This window comes from Leptidea sinapis, chromosome 44 (genome assembly GCF_905404315.1).
Source record: "Leptidea sinapis chromosome 44, ilLepSina1.1, whole genome shotgun sequence".
Classification (NCBI taxonomy): domain Eukaryota; kingdom Metazoa; phylum Arthropoda; class Insecta; order Lepidoptera; family Pieridae; genus Leptidea; species Leptidea sinapis.
The window spans coordinates 4,572,103-4,600,068 of NC_066308.1; the positions used below are offsets into that span (position 1 = coordinate 4,572,103).

Here is a 27,966-nt window from a genome sequence, read left to right on the forward strand (position 1 = left end):
GTTTTCCCGAACCGATAAGACTTAGGGACCTTCAAGAAAAGAACATACTCCCACCTTAAAGGCCGGCAATGTATTCTTTGACCCCTGTTGCTGTCCATGGGTAGATTTCCATAGTTGGTTGCCTCACCTCTCCCCATCCCGCGACCCTCTTGCTCGTTTTCCCCTCTATATAACATATATAGAGGGGAATCCCTGATGATGTTCATGTGTAGAGTATTCGTAGAAGTACAGATGAACATACGGATCAAATGATGGAAGTGACCACCCATATTGTCTTGCAACACCAGAAGAATTGTTCCTCGCTCAACATTTTGGATGTAGATGAAGGTGTATGCGCTTTTTGAATAACCCATGTCGTATTGTCCTGGAACCACTGCACAGGGAAGCATATTCCATAATTAGGTTGATAGAAGAAAATTTCACTAAATCCGCAGTGTGGACAAACGCCACACAGCCAGTTGGTGAAGATTGCTGTGTGCTATGGTGGTGGACCAAGTCAAATAGCTCTTCAAAACACTCCCCGTGATAAATGCAGTAGAAAACACACAATTTATCAAGGTCTCTACGTAATGCTAAAGTATTTGTGTGCATTACTATTGAAGGTACCAATGTCATATGGTCCTAAAAACCGAAGTAAAAAATTTCATGAGAACCGCACACATAGAATCTGATGAATGTGTGGTGGCAGAAATCTGTGGTTTGGCTCTTCAGAACACTCCTTCTCTTCTAGTAGAAAGATAGCAGTTAACCGAACCCTCCATACAATGACTATATGACTCACTTGGTGATGGCGAGCGCTGCGGCTGCCCTGACCTTCTGGTCCTGGTCGGCGAGCAGACTGTACAGAGTTGACATCACTTGGCTGCTTCTTCTCAAGTATTCTCTGCTCAGCATGAACAATCTAAAATCATACCGACAAATGTTTAATATTTTCTGCTGTAGACAGATTGATGTACTATTAGTGACAAGTGTCAATGTGTCAAAAGTTTCTCAACGCCTCAGCAGAAATATCGGGATCAAATTAATAAAATATATGTCGTCAGTACCCGCCATAAACATTACTATGTTTGAAGTTCCGCGATGATAAATGCTGAATAAATACAATTGTTTCGTTGTAAACAGCTTCTATTAATAATTCAACATAGCTTCATATGCTCTGACCTTTGAAACGGCAGCTTCTCGTAAAGCTTAATCAAGTTGACACGGCACAACCAGTACTTGTTCTTCTCAACAGCAACTAGAGCGTTCAAGATATCTTCTAGAAGGTTCCAATGTACGCTGTAGCTCAGCGTTCGTAGAAGCTGTGTCAACGCGGAGAGCGTGTGGTTCACCGCCGAGTGGATCTCGTCTGATAAGCCCTACAATAATTATCAAAAAAAAATAGTAATAATAATAAAGATACCAATTATAAATGTTAAAATTACACGTTTTAGTATTAGATCATTTATAGGCGTAGATAGAAGATGGACACTAGATTCGCTATCAGCGTTTGTAAATGAGATACCAATAGTCTGTTACGTTATAATATAATATTGACACACTTTTTACACAAATTATCTTGCCCCAAGTTAAGCATATACAGGCTATACAGGGTGTCCCAAGGTTATGGGACATGAAGGGAAAGTACCTTAAATATCGAAGATAGGCTATTTTACTGAAAGAAGACTTTGTTATTTTTAAAAGTTAGTAATTCTGCATTCCAATGCAAATAATTACAATGCAGTGCCGCTCAGAATTCTCAAAAAACCCAAAAATTCTGAGCGGCACTACAATTGCGCTCGTCACCTTGAGACATAAGTTGTTAAGCCTCATTTGCCCAGTAATTTCACTAGCTACAGCGCCCTTCAGACCGATACACAGTAATGTTTACACATAACTGCTTCACGGCAGAAATAGGCGCCGTTGTGGTACCCATAATCTAGCCGGCTTCCTGTGCAAAGGAGCCTCCCACTGGTATCTATCTTAATATCAAAATTCGGAGGGATTGTGATCCACAACTGTAGGTTTGTTTACTTGAAGTAGGGGCGCGCATATCATATAGGGAATTAGGCAGTGCCTACCTCGTTTTGAACCTAAATAAATATAGCACTAGTGTTAAAGCTAATTTAGTTTAATTTAGTCCGTTATTTTATAACCAAACTTCTGTTTAACACCCACTCGTAAAATTTTTCCTTACGCTAGACACTAAATACTTACGGTAAGCAATCTATTCATATTTCAAAGCTAAACTATGAATAGTTAGATCTGTGGATCTAGTTTATTAGAAAACGTGTGTGTCATCTTTATACACCTATGCACACACTCATTGCTCCAACTAATATATAAGTAGTTGCATTGCATAATAAAGGGGCTTATTATCGCAGTCAGAATTAATCATTTCAATATAAGAACCTCCAACATCGCATACGCCCATGACTTGAAGTAATCACCTACCATCAATTAGACCATAGGTTCTCAACGTGGGCGATAACGCCTCCTTGTGGGCGTTTGAGACTTTCGGGGGGGCAGTAGAAGACCCAGAGAAAATTAGGGGGCATTGAGAGCGCGCAGATGGGGCGTGGGTTGATTAAAAAATATAGTCTAAAAAGGCAAATAAATGCACGAAAATACCCTAGAAAAAAACATATTCTCAAAGTGGGCTGTGAGCAAAATAAGGTTGAGAAACTATGAATTATACCATAGATCAGCTCTCTGACTGCCATGAAAAAATAGTTAACTATTTTTATTTTATTTTTCTAAGTAGTTTTACGATAGATGGACGACAAAAAAGCATTGCAGATTTACGAACGATGCGTCAGAGGACAGTTAGCGGACAGTAACACCCATTTGGCGCAATTTCACATCATTCAAAAAAATAATAAAATTACCTTCAATAAAACATCCACAAGTTTCTCGACAGCTATCACCGAAGCCTCTTCCTTCGGCAGCAAACTATAATACCTCCATCGACTGTAATCCCCGTGCGCCGAATCCAACGCACCAATCAAATAATTCGCAAGACACACACGCACCAGCCCTCTCACTTGAGGGTCATTATGTCCCTCAAACAGCAACAGATCACTCATGTGCTGACTATCTTCGACCTCGTCAATCACTTTCACATCTACCCTCTCTTTCTTACCGTCATTCGATTCGCCAAAATGATCGAATTTCATGTCCAAATCGATACTAACGTCCCCGCTAATCGACATGGGACATCCCTGCTCATCAGTGTACGCAGTAAAGTTACTATTTGTCATGTTGCTGTCTGCAATCGATTTGCTATCGAGAATATTGCTCGGGACGTCCTTCGAGCTTTTGAGTTCGCTGTCTAGCGATTTCTCGAGTGATTTTGAGTCTTTTTTGTTTATGAGTAGGCCGTGACAGCTTTTTAATAAGTCTTGGCAGAGGGATTCTGTAATCGAGTCTTGGTAGCACACGTTGCGTTCTAAGATGTATTCGTGTATATTGTCGCGGTTGGATTCGGTGCCTTCCGATGAACCTAAACAAATAAAAATAGTTTAAAAAAACTAAAAAACACGCTTTGGTTGAAAAGATAATAATTGAAATTTAAAATGAACATCAATTCCTGCCTTATCGACGAAAGATGAAAAAATTATATAAATTAACAATAATGTTATTTTGCAAATTTATTTATTAAATGAATTAGTTACAAAATTTATTTATTGTCAGGGGTCCTCGATGTATCTACAAAGTTTGAACGAAATCTGGCCGTTTAAACTGGGTCAAAATCGCGCCCAAATGAGTCGGTTACAAACAAACATACATACAGATGATACTAATAAAAAGCGTGTAAAAAGGGATAAAGCTTTAACAAAAAATTAAGGCAAAAGGCAAAGTTTAATATTAAAGACAGCGTCAAACGTACTTTATAATAAATGATAATGTATAATAAAAAAAATAGCCTATTCCGTTTTATACCTTTTTACTCTTAATATTGATTTTCATCACATTCATCATGAGTTATAACACTAGAAATTAGGGATTGCTTTTAACTAACTCTAGTAGGCTTGATAAGATACATAATAGCTTTAAGGGTAGATGTATACACTTTTAAAATAAAGTCCCAGCCACTGTTCAGGCATTGTCTTTAAATAAATTTAAATGTTTTATTAAAAAAGGCTCTGTCGTAAGTCCTACTACTCCACAGCTGAATATCTAAGTGATCCAACAACCTGGGACTAGATTATGATTATTTTATAGCAATAGCAATGACAATACAATATTGTACATTTGATTAAAAAGAGCGAAAAAAAATGCTGGGTGTTTCTTACGCCGCTTCTTCTCTATCAGAGCGCCATTTGTTTCCGAAGCGGTAGTAGTGTCTAGTATATTAGAAATGACATCAAAAAGAATTCTAAAGGAATCCATTTTGAGAAAATAAATGCCTTTTATGGCTTTCAAACATAAATGACTTTCTTAATTATACCACAGATTATTGGGAATGTAGCGACCGCTCAGGCTAATAATAATAAATTTTACTATAGTACCATATCGTATTGTAGCGAAATTTTATTAAAACAAAGAAGTCAGCTGATTTCTTGCGCCCGTACTTCAAATCAAATCAAATCAAATCAAAATCAGTTTATTCAAGTAGGTCACGAAAATGACACTTGTGAATGTCTAAATAAAATAAAATATTTTTCTTATTGAATCTACCGCTTCTTCGCAAAGGGTTGAGCTAATGAGAAGAAGTAGCAAGAAACTCATTGCCACTCTTTTATATCAAGATTTACAGATCATTTCAATTACAATATAATATGTAAAATGATGCAACAAACACACTCAAACGTCAAATAGTCAATGTCTTACACGAGTAAGTCAAAAAAATAAATGTAAATTAATACAAAAGTTATTGAATATATATATATACACAATAACTTTTAAGAATCTGAAACCGAGTCCCCGGCAACAGGATCATCCTGCCACCACAAGCAGCGTCCGTTCACGAGCATGACGCATGAGCCAGCCATCGCCTCCCTCAACCATATTTTACTTCTCAGGTCTGAGGCATACTTTTTCGAATTGGTGGCAGTTTTTGACGTTCAATGTGTGATTTTAAATCCCTATTTTGAATAAAAATATTTTAAAGTAATTAGAATATTATATTGCATCGGTTCTTGATATGTGTGCAAGTTGGAACGTAATTAAATTAAATTATATAATGTATTCTGTATAATTTGCACGTGATAAATATGGCAAACATGTACTTTATAATATTTATGTAACATCAATCCAACATCTTTTGCTCTTAATAGTGATTTTCATTATTATAACACTAGAAATAAGGGATTGCTTGTAACTAATTCTAGTAAGCTTAATAGGTTACATAATAGGTTTAAGGGTAAATGTATACACTTCTATAATAAAGTACCAGCCGCTGTTTGCCACTGCAGGCACTATATATAAATAAATTTAAATGTTTTATAAAAAAATGGCTCTGTCGTAAATCCTATTACTCCACTGCTGAATATCTAAATGATCGGACAGCTTGGGACTAGATTTTGATTATTTTATAGCGATAGAAATGACTGTACAATATTGTATATTTTTTTTAAAAGAGCGCAAAAAAGAATGCTGGGAGAGTTTCTTGCGCCGCTTCTACTCTCTCAGAGCGCCATTTGTTACCGAAGCGGTAGTAGTATCTAGTAGTTATTAGAAATGACATCAAAAAGAATTCTAAAGGAATCAATTTTGAGAAAATAAATGCCTTTTATGCCTTTTTAAGCAAATTAAAACTTTGATTTTGACTTTGCAATACGAAGTTTTCATGTTGGCGCCATATTTCATTTGCTCATTTCGGAACGAACTTGTAACTGTCAGCGTCAATGTCAGTTGTCAAGTTTCTACTCCCCGCTTCCTCATCCCTCCTTCCGCTCCCCGTGCCCTCCCCCCCTACCTCGTCCTCACTTTCTCGTTGATGGATCATGCGCAGCACTCCGTGGCCCTCAACTCGACGACTACAGCGCAACCCGCGTAATCTCTTAAAGTAATGGCGGACGCGCCACCTAACTAACCTAATCAGTGATAAGTGACACAGAAGTACTAACGTAGAAGAAAGGATTCACATAAAGGCCAATTTGATTCCCCCGGGGGCTGCAGAGGAGTACCAGCTTTTTTCAGGTCAGTTCCCTCTGTCCCTGAATATCTTTCCTCACCAGCACACCCAGATACATACAGTGCTCCCAAATTAATAATGCGCATACAGATCTTCGCCACTTTTCGGCAACGGTCGTATTTCCCGACCGTCGGGAGACGATATCTATATAGAGTGGTAAAATGCATTACTTTTGCATAATTTAGTAGAATTATATTACAATAATAATAACATGACGGGTGTGTAATAGGAGCTCTATATAATTCCACATAGACTGAACACGTCCAGTCGGCACCAATACTTAAAGACGACTGACTGACCGGCTAGGGATGGCGATCTCAAATCGATTAATCGAAGAATAGATTCCTCGGACCAAATAAATCGATTTTTTTAATATATATGTCGAACTGAATCGATTCAGTGAATCGATATTTTACCCTTGAAAATCGACTTTAGATTTTTTCTGTTTTGGTAAAAAAAATTTTTAGAAATAGCTGAATGTACTCACAATATTACAGCATTGCCAGTTAAAGGTTTAATTACAAAAAGATACTCGCGAGATGGCGGTGTGCTTAGTTTTCGTCGCTTCTCTTTAGTAAAAAACTACTTTGGTAATCTTTGACTTTGTTGATTGATATTGCGTCATTGTTTTGTCGTGTTATTATTCATTCATTTGATTATATATATGCCTTGACTGGTTGATTGTTGTAATATACATACTGTGATTAGGGAAATCAATATTTATTTCTATGTAGTGTTTGTTACGGAATAATTGAGAGTGAGTAAAACGCTTTTTATTTTTTACTTTGATGCTATTTTTATAAGTTTGTTCTATTAGTTGCGATTGTTAAAACTAGTCGTGTATGTAAGTCATTTAAATTAGTTTACATATAAAATAATCACTTATGAGCATTGAAATAGCTATGTGGAATTCTTAATTAATAAAGTGTTCATATTTTACTATTACTTTATGTCCCTTCATCTGTATAACCTCAAATTGTTTATGTTGTTTACACTTTACAGACAAAATAATAAAGCTCTCGTTTTTTTTTAATCAACTGCCGATTTTACTCCAATTTTACCTTAATTAAGTGAAATCAGTTTAAGCAGAAAGAAACCTGCAGGCCTATTGCGTATCTCAGTTGACAGGTAATAGTGATGATCACTTGAGGAAGTGTACATCAGTTAGTTGTCAAACATCACTTTCCGTATTGACTTTCGTCAGTGGACAACTGTGATGACGTCATGGGCACCTTTAACTCTCTTAACTTTTTAATTTAACAAATACATTTAGAAAATAAATGTCTTCTTTTACATCTGATCTGATATTTTGATATGGTAATAAAAATAATTGTAATTATCGAATTCCCTGAACTAAAAATTCCTGATTTTACTGATAAGAGATCCCAGAGATTGTTTATTATGGTATCATTCTTGCTTTTCATAAAATGGATTTATATTTACATTGTAAATACAAATTTTTAAAAAAATCGATTTTTTGGAAATCGATTTTTTAGACCTCAATTTTTTATGAATCGATTTTACGGATTACGATTCGAATCGATTTAAAAACCGATCTTTTTTGGAAAGAATCGCCATCCCTATGACCGGCTACCACAGCCGACCGCCCGATTTGTTTTCGTATTGTGAACACATGATTTGACTCCTATTTCTTTCGCACAAGGTGCAAAGGCTCTTACGATTGAATGATTCGGGTGTTTCCGGGAATACGCCAATTAGCGAAGATCTGTATGCGCATTATTAATTTGGGAGCACTGTACATAATACATAGCTTGAGGTGAGATTCATATATAGTTACCAGAAAGGTTCAGCTTATTATCTGCTTCCTTGTCCAAATATATCGTTAACGCTTGTGGATACATCTGCAGGATGAAAGACAGACAGGACAGCGCACTGGCTTTCACTGACACGCGCACCGATCTGAAACGTTATTACATCATCTAAAGTCAAAGTCAAATAAGCTTTATTCAATTAGGCTTAAAATAAGCTATTTTGAATCGTCACTATAAATATATCTTTTAAATTGCTGAATCTACCATATGCTTGGAAAAAGTAGAGCATCAGATATATGAATCGTGTTCAAATTTAAAGGCGTTTTAAGTATCAAATCCTATATATAAAATTCTCGTGTCACGGTGTACGTAATTGAACTCCTCCGAAACGGCTCGACCGATTTTCGTGAATCTTTGCGTGCATATCGGATAGGGTGGAGAATCGGACAACATCTATTTTTCATCCCCCTAAATGTTAAGGTCCAATTCTTTTTTTTTTTGACAAAATTGTTTGTTTTTATTTTTTTATGATACAGTATAGGGTTGCAAGATGGCAACCGAATACAATGATTGTAGTAGGATATATTTGGTAGGTCTGAGAATCGGTTGCATCCCTAAATTTTTTTTTTAATTACTTTATATGGCAATACAAAGTTTGCTGTGTCAGCTAGTATTTTAAAAAAGTAATAAAGAATTAATTGTATAAATCTAATATTTATTGAAGTAGGCATTACATTGCGTAAATTCATAATTATCCAAATGTTTTCAGTTTTCTTTAGTGTTAATTGCGTAAATATTTGACTTTAAACAATTCGACACGTGTTTCGCCTCTACAAGAGGCATCCTCAAGAGATGTTGACTCGCCGAACTCTGGCACGAGATTAGCAGTCTCCTCAAGTCAAGCGTAAAGAAAACTCAAAACATTTGGATAAATCTAATATATAAAGCTCTCGTGTCGCTGTGTTTGTTATGATAAACACAATAATTGTTGAAGTTATACTTCTTTAGGCGCGTTATCAAAAAAATGATTAGAGTGATATTTTAAAGTACGCGCGCATCCCTGTAACACAAAAGTAACAGATTGAAGTTGGTTCCTAAAATTTTCTGATGTTTGCGTCATTTTTTTTTTTTGGTTTATTCGTCCATTATAAGGACAGGCAAAGGGTTCAAGCCCATACAGGCTTATTCATTATTTACTAATTAATTGTCAAAGCCATCTTTGCATGATTTTTACAAAACTGTTCTTTCAAAAAACGTAGAATAGCACGAGGAATATATCATTTCAACGATTCTTGCTTCGTTAGGCCCAAGAAGTATAACTGCTGTATGCGTGCATACATAAGTACACACACACTTTTAAGTAATATAATCCATCATAATCTTACAGCATGTATAATACTTGTTTATGTAAAATAAAACTTTTTAATTTTGGCACTGATCATTACCGTAAAAAGTTGTGAATTTGTTAACACCGACCAAATACATACTCTTCTACAGCTTGGTGGTCTACTTAAACTTGATATTGGCTGAATTTTAGTGGCCCTTCCACAGCAGCCATAATAGGAAGAATAGAAGTGTATAATAGTGTGTTTAAGTGTATATAGTGAAGTGTAACAGTTATTTATGCAACTGTTGTGTAATAAAGGGTATTCAAAAACGTATATGGGTGATAATAGTATCACATGAGTGTTTTAATACCTAATTATCAACAGTTGCATACAAGACTTTATCTACAGCCATAATATGAATCCTCTATAAAAGATTCTGGAACAGTTAGCTTACTGCTAACGAGTGTTGTAAAGAAATTCAGTACAACATTACAACACTCGTTTGGATGATGTAATGGTTACTAGGACATTGGGTGTTTTAATTTTGGCAATAAGCTAACTGTATTAGAATCTTTAATAGAGGATTTAAAGCATGGGTGTAGATAAAATAGTATAATTAAACTTACCTGTCAGAGATAACAGAACCTTTACACCCGGCGAGGAGGAACTTAGACACGATAAGTCGGGCGCAGTACTTGAGTATGACATCGTCGTCTGTGCACGATCCGATGTTTATCTGATGAAATAAACCTTTGAAATTATTATTATACTAGCAGCTGCCCGCGACTTCGTGCGCGTATAATTTCTGATTTCCTGTGAGATTATTTTCCTGCTGGAAGGGCAATCAATCGACAAAAGTCGCCGCCGCACTCCATACTTCATAACCTAAAGAGGTCGCAATTTACATTTTTTTTTATAGAATAAAGAGCTGACGGTTCTATTTTTTCCAAACTTCTCCGTAAACAAAATTTCAATTTACATGCTTATAAAGCCTCCACGCTTGTTGTGAAATAAAAAACAATTTCTGAAGAAAAAGTCAGACGTAATTCTGACTTTCTTATTATAATAATAATATCGAGTAGCATAATTTCTTAACCAGAAATTGTTGCTATATTTAAAATGCAGTTGGTAAAACTTCAACATTTCTTGTTCTTCTTTCGGGTTGAAGAAAAATCTGATGAACTGACTCTGTAGCACGCCACATACAACAAAATTCATTTCTGACATACTGGCTGGTTTCACAGTTTTTTTAATATGGACTAGCAGAACGTTCATCTGATGGTAATCGATACGCTCTGCAAATTACAATGCAGTGCCGCAACCTGAGCGACACTACAATTATGATCTTAAGTCTCATTTGCCCCGTAATTTCACTAGCTAAGGCGGCCTTCAGACCGAAACAAAATAATGCTTACACATTACTGCTTCACGGCAGAAATAGGCACCGTTGTAGTACCCATAATCTTGCCGGCATCCTGTAGAATGGAGCCTCTCACGGGTATTATATTATTATAATATTAAGAGATATCTCTCACCTTAAAATCAACATCTTTCGCGACAACATCCTGGTCAGCGTCATCGACAACATCTTCGTACTCTTGTAACCTCTGGCTCACTTCTTTCGCCAGTTGTTCAGTGTCCAATTGTAATCCATTATCACTATTCTGTGAATCTGGCGTCTGTTAACAAATTATGAAAAAGAAACATTATTTAATTGGTTCGCAAAAGTAACAAAATTGGGAAAACGTTCAAGAATGAAGGAAGAAAGAAGTAAGGCAGATTGCTCCAGCCAGAGTATATATTTCATCAATAGAGAATTGCACATGTTATTTTGTGTTAAAAATGCGACGATTTATGTGGGTCCAGAGGCAAAGCCAAAAACAAGAATAATTAAACTTTTCGCAATGTTTCATATACGAAAAAACTTACGCGTAATTTTAAAATGGGTAAACGGCTCTTTTTCAACCGCGAGCGCCACGATACTACTTTTCCCGCATGAGTAGTAATACAAAATATAAAACTTACAATCTTTACAACTCTGTGAACGACTATCTCCACGACCACGAACCATTTGTATGTGTAGCGATCCTCTACAATGTGGTGTTTAGGGAAACTTGTGTGGTGTTTAAAGATTGATACGATAGTGGTACTTTAAAAAAAAGTGTGTGTGTACGCACGCAAGAAGTTATAATTATTTGCCCTAATAAAGCAAAAATCCTTAAAATTATTTATTCCTCGTGCTATACTACGTTTACAGAAAGCACAATATTGTAAAAATCTTGCAACGATGCCTTTGACAATTAATTAGTAAATAACGAATACGGCTGTACGGGCTTGAAACCTTTGCCTGTCCTAATAATGGACGAAGACCAAAAAATCAAAAATATAAAATATAGTCAAGTCATAAAATATTAGTAACCAACTTCTCCCTGTGCGATCTTAAAATTTCACTCTCATCATATTTTCATAACGCGCCTAAAGAAGTATAACTTCAAAAACCTATAAACACGACAACAATCGTATCATTCATCTGGTGTTACACAACAGTATGGGCGGCGGTCAACACGTATCATTAGCAGCCATTCCCAATATACTATCTACAGATATAGATAAATTACTATCTTCTACTACCCAATATACCCAATAAGTCATTCTTATCGCCTTATATTCGGACGCGTGAGTTGCAGTTTCCACACAAACTTCTATCGCTGGTAAGTCGTCTCATTGACAGACAGCGTACACGGATAAGGTGATTTACTGTCGGTAAGTTTATTGGGACAGAAAAGTCAACGATAGTTACAATTTTTATCTCAAGTAAGAGACGTATGCAAGTTTGTCTTTTCCATAAAACTGTTCTAAGTGTAAGTGAAGTGTGGGGTATCTCCACAGAGCGGGTATTAAAACGATATTATCCACCAAAATAATGTGTCAATTGCAAACTATTTTCTCGTGCAGCGGTTCAAGGTCTTTACGATATTACTTAATTTATTTACATTACATTAATTAATGAGGTTACCTTAAAAAAATTCACTCATGTGATTCCTCTCGCAAATTATCGGTTGGCGGCGATCATAAACCACCAAGTGATCCGTATGCTCGTTTATAAGAAACGTCTGTGAGGCACTCAAGTCCTTCCCTCCCATCTGTGCCATCGTTTTCGAATTAATATGTACGTTTGTTCAGTGCCCCTTTTGGGAACATTGTGAAGAAATCTATATACATCTATGAAGAAAATTGAAAGGTCGATTGTCGACTAAAAAATCCAGATTAAAAAAGGCTTGAAGTCGCTGCCGTTCTCAAGTCAAATATGCGCACGAGTGTACGCAAGTTGCGGATTATAGCCCGTCAATATTTAAAATCACTGACCTGTATAAATACCACTGGACAGGCTGTTTCATATGTTTGACAGCAAAATTTTGGTGCCAACTTGAAGCGCCACTCGTGAGCTTCCAGAGAACTAATTTTGACGTATAATACAAATGGCTGCGAAGGAACGTACAATAATCTGAAGTATTTTTGCATTTTGAATTATTTTCGGTCGTTTTCCGTGTTATTTATACTTCAAGAATCAACGTAATTAAGTACACATTTTTTTTTGTAAATAGTTTCCCACCATCTATATAATATGATTTAGTACCGCAGACTTTCGCAACATGGCCAACAGCGCCAAAATGGCGAATATCAAACAGGCACAAAAGCACTTTGACAGCCGCCAGTCCAGTGGTACATAGTAGAGGTCAGTGTTTAAGATGGTCATTTGTCTTTTGCCACCTCAACAGTACCATACCTGTATATCTAGATCATCGACGAGAGGACTCTCATTCAGCCGCTGAACGCTGCCCAGCTGTAGCGCACCGCTTAAAGCCAGCTCTGGTTCGCGCCACTCTAAGCCAATGCTATTAATGGTACGACAGGATACGGCGCTCGAATAACCTGGAAAAGACACATACAAATTTATTATCATAAGGGGAGATGCCTCGTGCCAGAGTTTGGCGAATCAACATCTCCTGAGGATACCTCGTGTAGAGGTGAAACACGTGCCGAATTGTTTGAAGACAAAAATTAACACTCAAGAAAACAAACATTTAGAGATGTTTATATCCACAAATATCGGCTTTAAAGTAATCAAAACACAATTGTGGTAGATATAGAACAATCAAATGTTACAACTGTTTGATGCATTTTCCAACTTTTCAATGCTGATATGCGGCTGAAAGCAAAGCTGAGATGGTTTGGACATGTCGTGAAAATGAATGAAGAACGACTGACGAAGAAAGTGCATAAGGCCAGTGTGAATGAAAGTGTTGGAAGGGGTAGACCTAGGCGGTCGTTTCAAGATCAAGTCAGGGACGTCTTGAAAAAAGGCCAGGTCAAGAGTACCCTAAACCGGAGAGCACGTATGAAAGGAATTATGAAAGTGGACGAAGCGAAAGTATGTAAGGATCGTAGCAAGTGGAAAGAAGTGGTCTCTGCCTACCTCTACGGGAAAGAGGCGTGATTTTATGTATGTATGTATGTATGTATGTATGTATGTATGTATGTATGTATGTATGTTACTTACTAAAATTCCTACGATGCCCCTTGCCCTTCCTGCTATCCAAACACACAGCACTTGGGTGTTTGTCCAGCAGCCCTCTCCGGTGGTAGTTAGTGGCTCGAGAGAGAAGGACTGACAGACACTCCAGCACAGCATTCTGTATATTGTGCTGCTCTGTGGTCTCTATGTAGTGGATGCACAGCTGGTATATCTGGAATAATATTTTTATTTTCTGAGAAGGACGTTCAGCTGTTGGTAATTGATACGCCCTGCACATTACAATGCAGTGCCGCTCAGGTTTATTGAAAGACCCAAAAATTCTTAGCGGCACTACAACTGCGCTCGTCACCTTCAGACATAAGTTGTCAACTCTCATTTTCCCAGTAATTTTACTAGCTACGGTGCCCAACAAACCGAAACACAGTAATGCTTACACATTACTGATTCACAAATAGGCGCCGTTGTGGTACCCACAATATAGATGGCATCCGGTGCAAAGGAGCCTCCCACTGGTAATGTAAGGTAAATATATAAATAAGATATATAAAAATAAATATATAATTACGGTGCTACATTTTTGTTTTCAAGAATTCCTGAGTAGCATTATTGCATTTTATCAACGATAAAGACAAGGATTTAACAACGATACGTCACTCGAACGGTTGGCTCAATGGAAAGAGCGCACGCTCGGAACTCGAGAGGTCGCCGGTTCGACTCCCGCATCGTACATAAATGTTGTTTTCAAATTCAATTTGTGCAGTATTGCATTGTTAAAAGGATTTTTGTTAAATGCCTTTAGTGCTATTTTTTTAGTCAGCGCTTTTTGTCATCCTGCGATCACTGCGCAAAGAAGTGTAAAGAATCACATATTTTACTTGTACGTGCAAGAAAATTCGTCGAAAAATGCACTGTGGAAGAACAGGAATGTTGAGGATGATATTTTTTACTTTGTTACGTGTGGTGCGACGGTGGAATTTGGCGGCAGGTATCGGGCCAAACTTGTCTTCGGAATACTCCCCTAAATAAATGAGGTTAAAGACGCTCAATGAAGCGACGTCTCTATAGAAATGATCTGAAGGCCTACCATTAACTTTTAATAAGCGATGCGATTCCGATGCAGTTTAATTTAGGTACCTAAACTGAATCGCTAAAATTCGTACCATGAAGTGCCTTATACTAAATGGCGTTTGGATCGCTTAAGAAGAATGAACGAAAAAAATCCGTCTGTGGTCCGCGGTGTAAGAAAGAAATGACGCTCTACAGTCGTTGCACAAGTTTGTCTCTCTTACTCGTACCATATGCGTTGCGTTTCGTAACCTAAAATGATAATGATTTTAGCGTTTTTTTTGCGTAGAAAATTCAGAAAATACATTTTAAAATTGCGCTTTCTAGCGTCAAATTGTTGTTGAAATATTATCTCATGGTACGAATGAATAAACGAACTATATCAGTTTGCTATCAATTGACATCATTGCGATTTAATCAGTTGATTTGACGTCAACCTAAAATAGATAGCTCTAATCACGTCGTGATGCGAAATAGCAAAAATTTCATTTTAGGTTGTCAATTGAATCGCAATAAGAGTTCATGGTAGGCCCCCAGGGCTCTTCACAGAATAGTGGACCAGCGACAATTCGAGTAGTTGTTCGTAATGACAGTGGGGTGAGAGTGTGCAATTATATTAGCCTAGACTAGCTTCGGACCATTCGGAGGTCCTTCATCAGGGTGAGTGTAGTGGGTTCGTGGTAACGTCCCGTTTGTTAACGCGGATTTGTGCTCGTAGTGCGCGGCTTATTAATAACGTAACAATGTGTAACGAAAGGCTTAAGTAGTCTTAAGAAAATAATTAAGTAATTTGAATATCATCCCCCCCATGTGGATATGCGGCGTTCCTCCACAGTGTGGTTTCCACTTTCTTCCACCTAAAACTTACCTCCAAATAATCTTGCACAGAGAAAAGATCATTCTCGTACAGCTTCTCGAAATCGTTGATTTGTAGTATAGCTTTAATCACGCAAAACCAGCCAATGACAATTGCATCGTTCCTTTCCGATGGCCAAAGATTTTCTGTAAACAAATTAAATAACATGAAAACGAGTATAAATGCTCAAGATGTACAATTAATCACTGATTCAATCATTTTTGACGTTATAACTTCTTACGGGAAGGTAAACCGCTTCGTAACGTAGCGCGTTACGGCGCCAGTCTATCTGGCTTCCCTTTCTCTCATGGACACATAGGCGGGCTCCTCCTCTCTCACTCTAACCAATTGTTACTTTTACAGGATTACCTAATGATACTAATAATGTACATACACAAATTTCAAAATAAATCTAGAATTGTAACTATAAATACAATATATTATATACAATATATTTCATAATCTATATATAACCTTTCCTTGTTTCCTATTAATATACATAAAAAATATTAAGAAATAACCTAATATTTCTCAAGTGAAACAGTTTCAATATTAAATAGTTCAAATTTGATTAGTTTAAGTTTTCACTTCTGAAATTCATAAAATCAGTTTTTTCATGGAATAAGGGAGCAATTGAACCACTATCTTACCCATGCTAGTATATTGCAAGGTCAGTACCACAAGCATTACTTCTCAAAAGTAAGTAAAAATAAGAGATGATACTCATACATCTTAAGCTATATATTGATGGTAAAGCAAGCTATCACGGCAAGCACCTTCTAACGACCATCTATATCTAATATATAAAATTCTCGTGTCATGGTGTTAAACATTGAACTCCTCCGAAACGGCTTGACCGATTCTCATGAAATTTTGAGTGCATATTGGGTAGGTCTGAGAATCGGACAACATTTATTTTTCATCCCCCTAAATGTTGAAGGTGGTCGTCCACACGAATTTTTTTTGACATTTTTTTTGACATTTTTTTTAATTTGTTGGATTATGAGTCAGCATTAAAAAATACATACAACTTCAAATTTTCACCCGTCTACCATCAACAGTTACTTTTTTATCCCGATTTTAATATCGGCAATACAATGTTTGCTGGGTCAGCTAGTATATATATATATAAGAGATTTCCACGTATATAGTCACTCATCACGATATCTCTGGAACCATAAGAGCTAAAGACTTGAAATTTGGTAGGAATATTCTTTTCACCGAGCAGAGGTCAGCTAAGAACGGATTTTCCAAAATTCCATCCTCAAGAGTTTTTTTTTATTATGAACAGAACAACGTCTGTCGGGTCAGCTAGTTTATTATAAAGCCATCTTTAATAGTACCTAATGCAGGGTAAAATTTGTAAGCTGGATCACCATCCTTAATCTCATGTCCATCAAATTCGGGTCAGTAGTTTTAAATTTAGAACAAGGTGAATTTTTTTTTCACTTTTATTATACATTATATAATAAATTTAAAGGGCTGCAGTATATTGACTGTACAAAGGTAGCATAATCATTAGTCTTTTAATTGCAGACTTGTATAAATGACTGTATAAAATATAAACTGTCTCTATTTAAAAATGAAATTTAATTTTATAGTTAAAAAGCTAAACTAAATTTAAAAGACGAGAAGACCCTATAGAGTTTAATATTTAAAAAAAAATATTATTCCATCATCAACATCATTTCATCATGGAAGACGTCCAATGCTGGACAAAGGTCTCCTCCAAAGATCGCCATGACGATCGGTCCTGCGCTGCCCTCATCCAACCTATTCCGGCGAACTTGACCAGATCTTCGGTCCATCTTGTGGGGGCCTACCAACCCTACTTCTTTCCTTATGTAGTCGCCATTCGAGGACTTTACTGCCCCGATGTATGTTGTCACGTCTGTTAGTGGACAGTCGGTATAGGGTGTTCAGCTGTACTTCAGGGTGCTCACCCAAAAAAGTTGGCCAAGTAGCCACCTCATCTCGGTTATCCGAGCAACGGGCGCGGTGACCTGCAATTGAGCTGAAGTAGATGGTTCCGAAAGGTTCCTCGGCGGTTACACGTCAAACGTGGTGGAGGTAGCTTTACCGACACGGGGGCTATGGAGGAGGGGAGCTCACTGGGTATCAGTGCCCCTCCATTGGTGTCGGAGTCGTAGTGGCTTGGCGCAAATGGGATGTAGATCTTGATAACCGAAAGGTTGGTAAGTCCATGGGAAGGGAAATGCCCCAATGGAGATCTGTCCATCGAACTATGTGCCCTGCTCACTGCCTCTTTCAAATTGACTTTTTCACTTTCCAATTTGTGTTTAAATAATTCAGCACTATCATAGCCACGGCCGTGTCACAGATAATCCTGAGTCGGTGACCCATTTCCTGCACTGCACAGGAACTCTCCAATATTAAATCTATTACTATTTAAATACGTTGCTTTTTGGTTTGTTTTGTACTTTTATCTTTTTATATTAAGTGTATCCTGTGAGTGTTTTGTGAAATAAATGTTTTTCTTTCTTTCTTTCTTTAGCACTCGCCCCTTTGTAACCTCGCCTCACCGTGCCTAATTTGTCTCAGGGATTTTTAAAACCTTTAGACCCACCAAAAAAACTGCAGTTTTTGTTTTCTCTATTCTCGTTATGTGATCTGATGAAATTAAAATAATACAAGATAGAAGCCACAAACTGAGAGTTGAACAAAGCAAACACAATTTTATAACGAGGCGGTACTCGAACGGTTGGCTCAGTTGGCTAGAGCACCGGCACGGAACGCCGGAGGTCGTGGGTTCGAGTCCCGCATCGTTCATAAAATTTTGTTTTTCAAATTTTATATATATAATACAAGATGTGAATCTCGATTAAGATAAATTTTCTCGATATAAAAAACACAAAAGGAAACCGCTGCGTGACATTTTTACGGATTCACTAATAAACAACGTAATATTATTAATTTTACTAGCCTAGACTTTATATCACAAATTTGAAAAATTGTGGTGCGCGTAACTAAAACTAAAGCTTTTTTGTAAGTGGACAACTATACAGATATTTTTTTATTGAAAGCTAGCTGACCCGACAGACGTTGTTCTGTATATAATAAATAAAATAATGTTTTTTTATGAATTTGCCAATAATATATCATAAAATCAAGAATTGCTTCGTAAAAATGCACCCATTTGTTGTAATAAAATTGTTTCACAGCATAACTGTCAAACCGTTGCGTCAATAAATTCGACGGGGTACGCATCAAAGAAAAAACAAATTTGTTGTTTCTATTTAATTCCGAGCATTTTCCTATTTATACACCTTTTAAACCTTCCCTGTACTTCCACAAATAATTCAAGACCAAAATTAGCCAAATCTGTCTAGCCGTTCTCGAGTTTTAGCGAGACTAACGAACAGCAATTCATTTTTATATACATAGATAAGGGACGAGACGAGCAGGACCTTCAGCTGGATGCAAATTGATCTGTCATGCCGATTATAACGCAGTGCCGCTCAGGATTCTTGAAAAACCTCAAAATTCTGAGCGGCACTTCATAATAAGATGTTTCACGACAGAAATAGCCGCCGTTGTGGTACCCATAATTCAGCCGGCATTCTGTGCAAAGTAGCCTGGTAAATATGCTAAATGTTCACTTCAATGTATGCCTAACGTAACTTCTAAACTCACCAAATACTTTCTCTAATATATTTGTCAGCAATGGTTCTCTATGTGACACGAGATGAGCTATGCATGTCCCAATGCCGCGTCGAATTGATGCCTCTGTCACTTCTATATGCGATAACAGTGCCTTTGTAAGCTCTGAAAAAAAAAAAAAAACAATATTTTAATTATGTAATTATAAGGTTGACATATTTCTAGCCACTTGAAATGGTATAACATTTCAAGTGGCTAGAAATAGCGGTGGTACATCTCTTTTGTTACGAAGACGGGTTAAAGGAAACATAATTCCAGGCTGTTCCAACACGTAGTAGTAAAAAGCACATAGTTAAGAACATGAATAAGCACAAGACATATTTAAATGTTTTTTTAATATATCACAGCGCACTTTAACATTTAAAAAATGAAAAAGAATTAATTATGCATGAAATAATTTCTAAATTAGTTTTTTTTAGGTTTATAATATATAGAATATATACAACTGAAAAGCATACATTATTTATATATGCTAACTTGGATGTTAGTTGTTGTACATGCACACGCAATTGCCTAAGGAATCAAGTAATACTGGAAGCAGCCGGTCACAGGTCCTCGCTACCAAGCCATCAAGGAAGCTAAGCTGCTCCTAGACAACTATCAACGTAAGCGCGCCAAAAAATGCATAAGCTTGGACAGGAGACAACTGAGAGCTCTCACAGGGTTCCTCTCAGGCCACTGCAAGCTGAATGGGCACCTAGCCAGAATGGTCTGAGTGAATCAAACCTGTGCAGATTCTTCTGTGAAGACGCTGAAGACCCCATACACATCCTTATGGAATGAGAGGCCATTGCCAGAATCAGGCTGGGGTGTCTTAAAACACCTTCACTCAAAGCAGAGAACATGCCCTGCCTGGACCCTCTGAGGATCCTACACTTCTTAAAAGTCTTGAGAACATAATTTAAATCCCGGCACATGTTTCATAATCAGTAACCTCGATATTTCCACAGCTCATTTGTTGTTTAGACATGGGAAGTCGAGGGAAGGCGCGCTAGCGCAGCACAATAGATCCTAGGATTTAAGTGCATCTTAATCCTCCACTCTTAATAATAATAATAGTTGTTGTACATACATACAATTTAGCATTTATGCCTGTGTAAGATATATATCTTACAGAATAAGTTCTCAGAAACCTGTCATATTTGAAGTAATCTTTTTTTCTCTCTCATGATACATTTGTAATTGAAAACAGAACCCAAAACCATTACCAGAAATTTCTTCGTCTGTTGTGTATTCAGCCAAAGCCTTCAGTATCCTTGGCAGATTATTTTCCAAAGCTCCAATAATAAGGGGCACCTCATTGGTCTGCCGGACAATTTGACTCAGTTTCGGGAATAAACTTTGGGCCTGTGACCTGATCTTTCCAATGCCAGGCCTTAACCAACAGTCCCTCAGGCAAATACGGGATAATGTTGCTCTTATCCATCTGAGGAATAGAAAGAGATGAATAGAATTTTGGTCAATATTGTACAAATCCACAGAAAAACAGTACAAGAGAAAAATATCAATAGAATTATTCTATACAATACAAATAAATGAGCAACCTTCACTGGTATAACATTAAACAATATGTTATGTTTTTAAAGTGATAACCCTCACTTATAGGATTAATACACAAATAAAATTTGAAAAACAAAATTTTATGAACGATGCGGTACTCGAACCCACGACCTCCGGCGTTCCGTACCTCAATTGGCTAGAGCACCAGCACGGAACTGGCTGAGTTGGTTAGAGCACCGGCACGGAACCCCGGAGGTCGTCGGTTCCAATCCCGCATCGTTCATAAAATTTTGTTTTTCATTTTTTTTTGTGTATTAATCCTATAAGTGAGGTTATCACTTTAAAAATATAACAAATTGTTTAGATTTACAAGAGCGACAAAATTACAAATGCTTCAATATAATTGTTATTTATGTTAGACTAAGCAACTTTTGCTGAATCATATATATCATTTGCCATATCTATTCAAATGTTCAGTCTATTCTTAAACTGATTAACAGATTTTGATTAAACCACATCCTTGGGCAATCTATTCCATAAATGAACAACTCTGTTGGTCAGGAAGTGTTTTAATGGATTTGATGATACTAATTGATATTCTAGCTTCATATCATGTCCCCTCAGTCTAGGATTGCTCTTTCTTGGAAACATGCTCTCAAAATTTTGTACATTACAATAATTATTTAGATTTTATATGCAGTGAGGAATCTTGATTGCCTCTCCAAAGTAAAGAGACCCTACTGTACGTGACAGATATGGTAATAAGACAAAAAGTAAATAAAAAAAAAAGACATTCCATTAAATTGTGCTGAGTGGCAAGTGCACCTAAAAAATTTTTATTACTTAATCAATTCTGTGGGAGGCTCATTTGCATGGGATGCCGGCTAGATTATGTGTACCACAACGGCGCATTTATCTGGCGTGAAGCAGTAATGTGTAAGAATTATTTATTATAAGTGTTTCGGTCTGAAAGGCTCCTTAGTTACTGCAATTACTAGGCAAATGAGATTTAACATCTTAAGTCTCGAGGTGTTAACTAATCAATTGTAGGATATATCTGTTTGTTAATTGGAACTTAAAACTTTAAAATAAAAATTATATTTACCTTGCATTTTTTGTGACATCAATTTGATTCAGAAATATTGCATTTGTTTTGTATGAATTGAAGGCAAAACCGCCTACAACTATTCTGTTTAAAGCTTCATCTCCTACCAACCTTACTTCAGCCTGAAATTTTTTGAAAATTTACGTAAACCTCATAAAGTATATTCCAGTTTATTTACCAGTGGGAGGCTCCTATGCACAGTAAACATTACTGTGTTCCGGTCTGAAGGAGGAGAATTAACTTATGATATCTCAAAGTGACAAGCGAAATTGTAGTGCCCCTCAGAATTTTTAGCTTTTTCAAGAAGCCTGAGTGACACTGCATTGTAATGGGCAAGGCGTGCAAATTAACATCAGCTGAACATCCTGTTTCTTGTCCCTTATTTTCATAAAAAAAAAACATAAACGATATACATATACATATATTAATCCTTAACAAAGTATACTATGTTATAATTATTAAGGAATCTTTACCAAACTATTACATGTGAAACAATCAACCATAGTGGAAAATAAAATAAATCTCATTTAAGATATGCTTAGATACATATTATCAGCTTTAAATATATATCTACTAGCTGCCTCAACAGACGTTGTTCTGTAGATAATAAAAAAAAATACTGTTTTATAGGAATTTGCCAATAATATTTCAAAACATCAAGAATTATTTCGTAAAAAATGCTCCCTGTATTTATAACTAGCTGACCCGGCAAACGTTGTTTTGCCATATAAAGTCTAATTCACGCGATAGTTTTATATGTAATAAAATATTGTCTATATTATAGCCTGTACATCATTTTGTTCTATTGTCAATAGTTTTTGCAGCGCACGCAAAAATAGGTTTTCGATTTTATTAATGAATGAATAATAATGAATAGCCTAAAAAAAAAAACATGGCCTATAGCCTTCCTCGATAAATGGACTACCCAACACTGAAAGAATCATTCAAATCGGACCAGTAGTACCAGAGATTAGCGCGTTCAATCAAACAAACAAACAAACAAACACTGCAGCTTTATATATTAGTATAAATGAAATTGTTTCACAGCGGATCTGTCAAACCGTGCGTCACTAAATTCTCTCATAGAAAATATGTCCATACAAAACAAATATTGAAAATAAAAATAATTATGGGCCCCAAATCGAAATAAAAACTATCCTATCTCTCAAGGTGGACCAAACTGCACCCCATGGAGTAATCCCCATTAAAATCCGTTCATTCGTTTAGGAGTCCATCGCGGACAAACAACCTGTCACATAATTTACATATATTAAGACTAGCTGACCAGACAGACGTTGTTCTGTACATAATAAATAAAATACCGTTTTTGATGAATTTGTCAATAATTTTTCATTGTAACATAATAATATGCTCCTTGTTGTTATAATGAAATTGTTTCACAGCAGAACTGTCAAACCGCGCGTCAAAAATACTCGCACAGAAAATATGTCCAAACAAAACAAATATTGAAAATAAATATAATTATGGGTCCCAAATCGAAATAAAAACTATCCTATCTCTCAAGTTGGCTAAACTGCACTCCATGAAGTAATCCCCATTGAAATCCGTTCATTAGTTTAGGAGTCCATTGAGGACAAACAACCTGTCACATAATTTATATATATTAAGATTTAGTAGATGTTTTACTAAAATATACTCATAGAAGTAGAAGAACAAACTGTATAGTGTATGTGCTGTGTTAGTCTAGGGCAGATTGCAATTACAGTATTACTCTATAGAAGTTATGCAATCTTTTATGGAAGATGAGAACAAGAGTATGGTCCTGATGTATCAATTGATGACTGGTGGTGATCATTCTTTTTCATATCCACATTCTCTTGCAACACCAGAGGAATCAAAGAGTCAATAGAAGACACAAGTTGTTTTGGCACTGGTCAACGATATTCCAAGAGATACCTGCATGGCCAGTGTAAACAGCATCTCCAGTAATGTCATCTGCATAGCAATACATATATTGTAGGAGACAGTGTAGGAAATAGCACACAGCCTTGGGGAACTCCAGTGTTCACGGGCGTCGGTTTCAAGCAAGAACTTTTTTTTTTTTTTTAATATTGACACACTTTTTACACAAATTATCTGGTCCCAAGTTAAGCATGTATAGCCTGTGTTATGGGTTACAAGACAACAATATATTTAATACAATATACTTACTTAAACATACATAAATTCATATAAACATACATAAATACATTTAAACATCCATGACTCGGAAACAAACATCCATATTCATCATATAAATGCTTGCACCTACCGGGATTCGAACCCGGGACCTCTAGCTTAGTAGGTAAGATCGCTAACCACTCGGCTATACAGGTCGTCAAAAGGTTGACTACGACCTGTACGCCCAGGGGGCAAGCTGATGGTCCACTTGCATAAGCTCTCAGGAAGCCCAAATGATGGAAGTTTTGAGAGAAGCACCTTGTGCTGTACACAATCGCGATCATTTACTATATCCAGACTAATTGCCAGGCCTTCTCCCTTGCTTTCTATAGCCGATGCCTATTTTTAATTTGCTAGGTATAACAAAAGACTGGTGCCACGACCTGCAATAACGAAAGCCGTACTGTCTGTTGTTGATCAACTGGTCAAATTCAAAAAGTATACCAAGTATATTTGCTCAAAGTATAGAGCCATATATGCCCAGAGCTAGCACTTAATAATACCCTCCATGATTTTGTAGAGCAGCGATCCAAACTGTATCCTTTTTTGGGATTGGAAGGACAAGGGTATGACTATCAATGAGACTGGGACTACATCCCTTGAATTTAAGTTTCAGTTGGATTGGAATCAAATGGGTTATTTGCAGCCAATCAATGGTAAGCTTACCAATCACTAGCATTCATTGTTATGTATGCTTCTTACACCAGTCATGCCAACATCCTCAACAAAAACTGGAACAAATATGTCTTAAAATAAGACTGTGTTATGCAGTCTCAGAATGGGGTTTAACTTAGTCTAGTGTTACCCTAATATGGCACTGGTTTTGGGTGGTAAAAAACTCCCTTTGTTGCACTTACAGGAAATTGAGTTCATCGGAGGAAAGGGGTGGGAGTTAAGTGAGACCAGGCTACAATTCAAGCCACCAACTGCAATTAGATAAAACACTTGTCATGGAGCACTGTACATACATATATACAGATGTGGGGTAATTTCTCTCTCTTTCTCTGCTACCTTATCACATATATCATCGGGAGTGTGCAGATAAGGTCTTCAGTTTGATAACAGTAACCAATTTTTACCACCAAGCATTACATCAAAATCACATGCATTGTTGACCTTTGGTATTGCAGATGGGCATTGGTGGCAAGTAGACGGCTTTAGACTGTACAATTATTTTTATTTTAGAGAGGGCATTCACTAATGTTGTAGCAAGATGGTGTTGTTCTTCAGCAAATTTTTTGGTGTTTTTCAACTGAGATGGTATTTGTACTTTTATCATTACATAGTAGATGTGTTCGTTATATTAGATAACTGATAAAATAACTAATATTTATTTATAATCACATAACATATTATTTATTAAAACTGGCAAATTTTATTTAATATTTACATCCAGAATGTGATATGCAATTTTTGTCACCTGCCAAGTTATGCTCTAAGAGGACTTCAGAATAACCATATTCAAATGATAGGCCAGTTGTAATAGGAAATATAAAAGGCAATTGAATATACATATTATGTTTTGATGATGATGTTATTGGATACGCTGGAAAAGACTGGCTAATATTGGGCAAAGACCGAATAGTGTGGAAAAAAATGGAGGAGGCCTTTACCCAAAGAGGGGCCCATACTACTAATTAAACATTTATTATTAAATAGAAAAAAAATATACTAACATAAAACTATTCTCTTTTTAAGCTCTTATAATATTAGGCTTAAGTTAAGCTAAGTTTACTAACAATAATTATAAGTTTGTTTTAATTTTTAAATTTAGCTTAACTTAATTATGTAATTTGGTATGGGAATAAAAGGCTTTTTTATTTATTTTATTATATTTTATATTTTGTTTGGATATGCAACATGTTAGATTATTTTTTAAATGTATCAGTGCAGTTATAAGCCTCTTGCGGCATATGTGACATTGCATATCACATATTTTGATTAATGATTATTTGTGTTTGTGAGTGATTGGTAATATTTAATAGTTTAGTTTAAATGAATTTCAGTTAATCAGAGTACCGTAACTAGAACATTTATGCGTAAATAAAATCTATATAATATATTTTATCATAAATAATAATTTTAGTTAGTCCTAAGCATATAAAAGTGTGAAACAAGTTCAGTTTTTTAAATTAAGTAATAAACAATTAAAACTATCACAAAGCAATAATATAAAGGATTATATTAAACAGCACATGATACTTTAATTCTGCAACAATACTTAAAACATGTCATTCTATTTGTAGAATGGCAACGAACAAAGCAACTTATATATTATAGACCAAAAAATAATCAGTGTTTTAAAAGTAGCATATTATTATAACACGAGTTTAATATATAACCATTGTGAGCACTTTTAGTAGATAGAGCAGCTTAATATCATGTGACTGTGTCACTTGTTCCCATACAAATAGTATCAAAATACTTACACTTTCATGGCTTGACAACTTAAGTAATATTGGTATGGCTGAGCTCAACAAGTTAGAATAATGCCTTGCATAATTGGGCCGTGTACCAAGAGCTCCAAGGCATCGACCCAATGTTCCTGCAACTGCTTGCAGTTCATGCCCTCTGCAATAAGTTAGTTCTTATGTGATGAAACTTCTTCATATAAACCTATTTTTAGTTTAGACTATAAACTTGACAAGGTACTGATTGAGAAACTTGTACTACCATTATAACTTGTAGTTTAATTACAAAATGGAAATTAGCAGGTAAAAACAATATTAGTTTATTTTGCAGATTCAAATAATATAAGTTTGTGCATATAAAAACTTATCCTTCTACGATGTTTAAATTTGTTCATTCTACTGTTATTAATACTAATTGACTTGTTTACCTATTAATTATTTTTAAGCAGTTCGTAGCCGTACTTACTTGGACAATCCTTCATAATTTTTTAAATATTCTAATGACTTCTCTGCTTTTTTTAACACATTCATTCTTAACTTTAAATATTGCTGAGGTAAAATATTACAATCATTTTTCGTACTTCGTACTAGCGATTATTATGTTTTTTTAGTTAGCTTAAAAATGATTAAAAACAATATTTATTTTTCACAATTTTTTTTTAAATTTATTTCATGACCATGGATGCTAGGTCTTAGTCAAACATATACTTTTTTTATTTTATTACATGCTCATGGATACAAGTCCTTTAGGTACAGAAAATAATCAACATAACAGAAACTAGTTTAAGTTTTGTGTGTTGATTATTGAAAGGGTATAATCACCCTTCAATGCTTTGTTATTTGAGTCATATACAATAGTATTTTAACGTTTCAGTTTAAATAAATAAAATTAAAATAATAGTTCCAACGAAATAAAAATATTTTTTTATTTTTCAATTTCTTTTCTTAGACAACCTTAACTTTTAAAGAGACCACAAATTTTAGGCAGAGTTTTAGTTTGCAAATGAAATAAGGTAACCTTCTCACGGACGTGGGGCCATACCATAAACATAAACAAAGTGGTATGTGGCAGGTATCATACCATCCTTTTTAATTCTATCCTGCGGAGCTTTTAAACACTCATGTAGTTTCACAGTGTAGGTACTTAAGTAGGTACCTAGTTATTTCATCACTAGTACCTTCAAAACAGCCCAGGTATATCACACATGATACAGGTAGAAGTAGGTAGGTAGGTTTTGCAGCAGGTGTATGCACACTAGAGCGAACCACACAGGAGCGAATAATACATAAACATGCACGTGGCATATGTTTATGTATTTCACATAAAATTATAATAAGTTACTTCCAACGTAACAAATAAAAATAAGGAACTACATAACATTATATAGTTTCACGTCTGTATTTCTGAATTC

At 35.9% G+C, this 27,966-nt stretch overlaps 1 protein-coding gene across 1 annotated transcript in view; it reads right to left on the minus strand.

The window, feature by feature from the left end:
• The window catches only part of LOC126977218 (huntingtin), an 80,174-nt gene extending 52,992 nt beyond the window's left edge, over positions 1 to 27,182 (minus strand). Inside the window, exons 1-14 of the mRNA XM_050825927.1 lie at positions 27,021 to 27,182; positions 26,573 to 26,714; positions 21,963 to 22,084; positions 20,566 to 20,783; positions 19,331 to 19,462; positions 15,689 to 15,822; positions 13,780 to 13,966; positions 13,006 to 13,151; positions 10,754 to 10,897; positions 9,845 to 9,954; positions 7,917 to 8,038; positions 2,868 to 3,481; positions 1,162 to 1,358; positions 782 to 901 (exon numbers count right to left, since the gene is read on the minus strand). Of these exons, the coding sequence (XP_050681884.1) occupies positions 782 to 901; positions 1,162 to 1,358; positions 2,868 to 3,481; positions 7,917 to 8,038; positions 9,845 to 9,954; positions 10,754 to 10,897; positions 13,006 to 13,151; positions 13,780 to 13,966; positions 15,689 to 15,822; positions 19,331 to 19,462; positions 20,566 to 20,783; positions 21,963 to 22,084; positions 26,573 to 26,714; positions 27,021 to 27,085 (2,453 nt within the window). The 5' untranslated portion in view covers positions 27,086 to 27,182. The remainder of the gene's footprint in view (positions 1 to 781; positions 902 to 1,161; positions 1,359 to 2,867; positions 3,482 to 7,916; positions 8,039 to 9,844; positions 9,955 to 10,753; positions 10,898 to 13,005; positions 13,152 to 13,779; positions 13,967 to 15,688; positions 15,823 to 19,330; positions 19,463 to 20,565; positions 20,784 to 21,962; positions 22,085 to 26,572; positions 26,715 to 27,020) is intronic.
• Positions 27,183 to 27,966: the final 784 nt, after the last annotated feature.